The 6,295-nt window shown below is 34.9% G+C and overlaps 1 protein-coding gene across 2 annotated transcripts; it reads left to right on the plus strand.

Annotated features, from left to right (window-relative positions):
• Window positions 1–595: 595 nt before the first annotated feature.
• LOC125026537 (small integral membrane protein 4-like) lies at window positions 596–2,720 on the plus strand. 2 transcript variants are annotated; one of them, XM_047615039.1, is made up of 3 exons: window positions 596–751; window positions 1,571–1,732; window positions 2,628–2,720. In XM_047615039.1, the coding sequence occupies exons 2-3, from the start codon at window positions 1,573–1,575 to the stop codon at window positions 2,702–2,704; spliced, it is 237 nt and encodes a 78-aa protein (XP_047470995.1). In that variant the 5' UTR covers window positions 596–751; window positions 1,571–1,572; the 3' UTR covers window positions 2,705–2,720. The 2 variants fall into 2 exon arrangements, with proteins under 2 accessions (XP_047470995.1, XP_047471004.1); XM_047615048.1 differs by lacking the exon at window positions 596–751 and adding an exon at window positions 973–1,096.
• Window positions 2,721–6,295: the final 3,575 nt, after the last annotated feature.

Raw genomic sequence — 6,295 nt, forward strand, 5'->3', positions numbered from 1 at the left:
GTAGTTGTACTTGCAGTTGTAGTAGTAGTATCATCATTGTTATCACTGCTATCTCAAATTATTGCTGCGGTTATTACCGTTGCTACAGTATATATCACTGTTAGTATTATTATTATCATCGTTAGCATTATTGCTATTCCAATTAATAGCATAACTCCCATCAACATAACTATTGTTACTGTTGTTGCATTTGCTACTGATCTTCCGCTGCAGAAGAAAAGTTCACGAGAAAAAATAATAATGAGAATTATCTCTAATCCGAACAGGACCAAAAATAAATTGCGAATAGTCCAATAATACATTTCATTGCATTGCAAATGATGCAATATATATATATATATATATATATATATATATATATATATATATATCCGTTATATATATTCTAAAAGGAAAAGGGAAAACGAGTCAAGGTGTACATATTTTCCTTGAACCATGCCTTTTAGGGGTCTATCCTTGTGTTATAAAACCTATTTACTTTCATTTATTAGAGGTTATATTTTCAACTGATACTTCAAACATACTTATTTTTAGGATTTTTCTTGTTATCCCCATAAAGACATCCTTATCTACACACCTCAATCAAGGAAATTCCGAAAGAAAAAAGGCCGTTACACAAGCCGGAATCATGACCCGGCGAGCGACTACGTAACACAGACCCATACAATATCTTCTTCCAACACCTATATTTTGTCCTAAAACACGCCTTTGGAAGGAGGCCTAAATGTCCGAGATAGTTATATAGCCTAAGGTAAGTTTCTGTTGTCTTGCTAGAATTCCTGAGTAATGTCGTGATTTTCAGAATGAACAGTGACATAAGTGTATCGTGTGGGGCACATATTTTTGCCTTTTGAACTCTAGTGTTAATCAGGATTTTGATGTCATGTAGTTATAGGAAGATATACTAGACCTAGCAAGACATGGGCGAGTGAATTTAGTGAAACAAATGAAATAACTAATATAAATGAGGCTAAGCGACCCCAAGACGAAGTCCCTGTTAACCAACGAACTTGAACTCGAGCGAAACGCCTTCTTAACCCGCGGGAAGCTCCCATACCCCCACAGTCGCGACTTATTTTGTCTTGTGTGCCAAACGGTGGGATATTTTTCAGTGTGCCAGAAATAGGAAGCATATGTGTTATGATTTTATGATCATTTCTGACGTTATTCTATGCTAGCGCAGATTATTTCATGTCTTTGAATGTAGTTTTCCAACTCTTAATGACAGTCACTAGATTTTCCACATTTAAGTGCTATGGAAAATGAGAAAGTAAATTCACAAGGAATAAGAAAAATATAAATGAGGCTCATCTTTGTTCAACTTTATGAACCCTGCTTGTAAGTTTTGTCGACTGCCCTGGTGATTTTTCAGCAAACAAGTAACAATTCTGAGCTCTGTCTAGCCAGAGGTTCATGATAACATTTATCACTAGGTTTGTTTACTTTGTAACCTTCATTTTCATATTGCAGCAGGTATGTCATATTAGTAAAGCTTAGAATTCATCACTGCAAATTTAAATTTAACTCAGAACAGTGCAGTATACAGTATTAACATCTATAATATTTACAGAAATGCGGATACGTTTGTATAACGCAAGGCTTCGCTACGTCTTGGATAAGTGGCCAGGGAAGCGCTACTTGGGCATGTACCGCTTCCTGCCCATGTTCTTTGTTCTTGGAGCTGCCCTCGAGTTTTCCATGATTAATTGGCATGTTGGAGAAGTGAACTTCTGTAAGTAAATACAAGCAAAAATTGGATGATTGGGTGAGTGAAAGAGAGGGAGAGAGAGAGTGTAAGTCAATGAGAGAGAGTTAGGTAGTGAATGAATTGTGTGTGTGTGTGTGTGTGTGTGTTTGTTTGTTTGTTTGTTTGTTTGTTTGTGTGTTTGTTTGTTTGTTTGTTTGTTTGTGTGTGTGTTTGTGTGTGTGTGTGTGTGTGTGTGTGTGTGTGTGTGTGTGTGTGTGTGTGTGTGTGTGTGTGTGTGTGTGTGTGTGTGTGTGTGTTTTTGGTTTAAAATATTTGTTACAACATTAAAATTTAAGGGATTATTATGAATGCTTTGGGAACAGAATATGTCTTCTCAGTATCAAATAAGCCTACCTTGAAATATTTAACACTCATTTCTAGTAACACATTAACTCATATACATGTATTGTCCACTATGGTATTTTTTCTGTTCTTTTTTCTCTTGCCCCATCTTCTTTTTTCTCTCTCCCCATCTTCTTTTTTCTCTCTCCCCTCCTTCTTCATCTACTAGTTTTATATATAAATGGTTTCACAAGCTCTTAGTCACCAAAGAGTTAGTTGTTATTAATGTTAATGTTAATGATATTGTTATTGTTATTATTGTTATAGTAATATCAATATTAATAACAGCAGTAATGATAGTAATATTCCAGGTACAGGATAAACAGGTACACATACTAATTAACTCTTTGGTAACTAAGCACATATAGAGCCATTTATGTGCAACAAATAGGAAAACAGAACTGCAAACAAAACATATCCCCAGTATCAGTGGGTAAAGTACATTCCTTGCTATGCATTTTTAACATGTAAGAGACCGTTACAGTAAATTTACTTGAATGATAAATAATTTCATGGTCCTTTTTCATTCTTCCTGTAGATCGCACCTACAAGAAACGACAAGCACAGGACATTGCTCTACAGGAACTACAAGACGAAGGATTGTTGCCGCAATAAATACCAAAACACAGAATCTGGTCTTCAACAAAACCTGACAATCTAACTCCCAAAGATCCTCTGCCTTGAAACTTGTACATCACGAGTACTGTAAATAAAAATGCCAGCCGGTGTCACGTGGGGGCGTTACCTGCGCTTTGCTTGTGCTGCTTACATAACCATGATGGCAGGGTCCCAAACAGTGCATTATTATTATCGCCCACTTGATGATCTGGAGATCCTTGTTAAGGTGCATAAGGAGCGTTTATTGCAAGAGCATCTCATGGTAATTAGTGCAAAAGAAGAATTGCAGACATCTCTGCAAGAGCAAAAGACTTGAGGATTATTTTTTTGAAAGAGGATATTAGTGTATGTATATATTGTTCATAATATGTTTTATAAGGCAATGTAATGACATCTAAAGAATTGTAATTAAATTATAAATACCAATTTGTTTTTTGTTTTTTTCACTCGATATTCTTTTTAGTGAGAAAGTTTCAAGATGTCCGTTATATAATTAGTAATATATGATTTTAAGTTACTGATATTTCATTATTTCTACTGCTAATTTTTATTAAATGGTTGGCCAATTTAAATCAGTGATTTATATCAAGATTTATATCAAATGATTAAAAAAAAATCTTGTTTTACATCAAAATATACCTCTGCCCAAAGCAACATGCAATTTAAAGGAAAAATATGAAAATAAACACATAATAACACCTGATTTTTACACTTCTATGGTATTGAACACTAAAACTTCCTTTTACGATTCAACGAAAATTTCCAAATTCCATTGAAAATGAAATCAAAGGGTTTTGCTTCTAATGAATTATACTTGTTTCTGAGAAGAAGAATACTAAAATACTTCCTTTTGCAATACAGCTCTACAAAAATTTCCCATGCTATTAAAAAATGGAAGGTTTACATTGAGGTTATGAATTTAAAAAAGAAAATTCAAAAATTATTATAGTCTGTATTTAAAACAAAAGCACTGAATTTATACCAGAAAAGCAGTCTTCTTGAAAAGTTATTATCCCCATCTTTTGAAAAGTAGTTCATAAAAAGTTCATTGAAATTTAAATTTAAATCCTTTTAAAGATAGTTTTAATTTTAATTCTTATGACAAAGTTGGTTCTTTTATTTATCCTGATCATCAATAGATCTATTTTGTGTTAATCCATGATTTTAAACTACTGCAGACAGTAGTAGTTGTGCTACATATTTGAATGTGACCTTCACCATTCAACAGTTGACATACACTTAGACACAGAATCACTAAACTTATTTGCATTGAAAGGAAGCCAATTTAGCTTGAAATTTCATGACTAGGGCAAGTGAGGCAAACTTTTCATCAGCATAGTCCATTGCATTATTCAATGCATGTCCCCCTCCCCCTTCTAGCATTTCAACAAAATCCAGTAAACAGCTATAAAAAAGTGCCCTATTCAAGAAAACAAGATAAGAAATACTTCAAAATTATGCTTACATTAAAAGCCATTGTCACAATATGCTTCTGTTACTGCCAATAGTTAATAACATATTTGACTTACTGCAAAATAAAAAAAATGGGTTTGTTTGTTTGACCTAGCTAGTATGATATTAGCCTAGCTAATTAAGTAACAATGCCCTCATAAGCAAGTGTTCTTAATGTGGAAATATGCAATGAGAGCCTAATCAAAATCAGTCCAACTCGCAATAAGCATGGAAATTCTAGCCTCCTCTCTCCCTTTTCCCTTCCTATTCCTTTCCCCCTATGTTTCCCCTTCTCACACTGTCACTTCCTCCCATTCCTAAATCTTCCACAAGTGATGGATTAAATTCACTCCCTCCTTCCCACTTTAAAGCTTACATCTCCCCCTCCCACTTTAAGCCCTACAACCCCCCAATATTTTGCTCTATGTTGTCATGGGGGGCTTAGGAGGGCGGGACTGGGGCCCAATGTGGGGGACTACCCCTGCCTTGGTCCTCAGCCCTCACCTCAACTAACTTTGCATGGTCTTTTCTTCTCCTCTTTTCCTTTTCTATTTCTTCATCCCTTTGTTCTGTCTACTAATCCTAATTGTTAAACTCATTTTCGCTGTTTTCGCCACAATACTTTATCATTATGCTCCCTACTCCCTTACCTCCTTCCCCTTAAACTATACCCCTTCAGCTTCCACTCTCTACCCTTTTCACTACCATACTACCCTTTAGTACGTGTTCAACCTGTAACTTGATCTTAATCATTAACTCATTCCTAACCCTTTTTTGTTGCTTTACTTTACCATAGTGCCATATGACCTCCGATGTCATATAGCACATCCTTACCTATATCTGCCCTTCCCTACTTTAAGCCTTACATCTGCTCCTCACTTTCTTCCTCTTCCTCCTTAACCTTCACCACCTCCTTTCCTCCTTTCCCATCCTTCTGGTCTCTTTAAGCTCCCTTCACCTCCCTCTCCCCCTTTCCTCTTTCAGCCCCTTTCCCATACTTTTCTCCCTCAACCCCCTTTTTTCTTTGCCAATGCCACTTTGGGTGTATGGCCACAGTGAATTTAGTGTATTAGTTGTATTTACATATAGATGGCTCAACAAGTGTTTAGTTACCAATAAGTCAATCACTTGTGTGACCTATCTCAAATGTTTATAATTTTTCTTGCTTTCTGTAAATATTTTATTTAATATTGCTATTAGTACTGTTAATAACACTGTAATAATTATAATGCTAATACTAATTACAGTATAGATATCAATTGCATTAGAAGAAAATGTTTTCCCAAAAAATCAAGAAAGGGGAAAATTAGGTGAGAGCATGCAGACTAATAATTGACTCCTTAGTGGCTGAGCAGTTGTGGAGCCATCCATGTGTGGACACATTTCACAAAACAAGACTACAGTGAACATCACAATTTCCTAATAGCATTTGATTAGTCCCCTTTCTTCTCCCCCCCTCAGACATTTGTTAAAAAATGTAATGTACATAAACTGATGGTCTAACCACTTGAATGCAGTGTTCTTGCCTCAGATGAAAATAATAACTACAACAATAATACTAACAAAGCTAGTATCTATATTATAATTCTGATTGTTTTTCATTTTGTCATATGGTCATGTAAGTAGTACATATTTACCTCAAAGAAGAATGATAACAATAATAACAACAATAATAACAGTGTGTGTGTGTGTGTGTGTGTGTGTGTGTGTGTGTGTGTGTGTGTGTGTGTGTGTGTGTGTGTGTGTGTGTGTGTGTGTGTGTGTGTGTGTGTCTTCTATTTAATATTTATGTTTTCAATTAACACCCCATTTCACATCAAACTCTCCAACCACATGGAATAAAATAAATCTGGCATAACAAGCAAAGGAACAGGCAGATGAAGCAAGCTGAATTATAATATAGATTGTATTAGAATTAATATCTTATTGGATATGCTGTAAGAATGTCTCTTACACTGCTGCTGTAGTAGTAGCTTCACTCTTTGTAATAATGCAATATTCACGTTTTATTGGATATCAAGTTATTTAGCTGTAGATCATAATAAAAGTATGAATGAATAAGAATCAGTAATCATATATATAGTATCACCTTCAGCATTTCTATCTTGAAAAAAGGTTACTAAAAATCATATTATG

Source organism: Penaeus chinensis, chromosome 1 (genome assembly GCF_019202785.1).
Source record: "Penaeus chinensis breed Huanghai No. 1 chromosome 1, ASM1920278v2, whole genome shotgun sequence".
NCBI classification, from domain to species: domain Eukaryota; kingdom Metazoa; phylum Arthropoda; class Malacostraca; order Decapoda; family Penaeidae; genus Penaeus; species Penaeus chinensis.

Bases quoted from the DNA above. Each gene is read 5' to 3' on its own strand.
- LOC125026537 (XM_047615039.1), top strand. From the start codon at position 1,573: ATGCGGATACGTTTGTATAACGCAAGGCTTCGCTACGTCTTGGATAAG. The intron at 1,733-2,627 runs GTAAGTAAATAC...TTCTTCCTGTAG, and splicing joins TGTTGGAGAAGTGAACTTCT to ATCGCACCTACAAGAAACGA.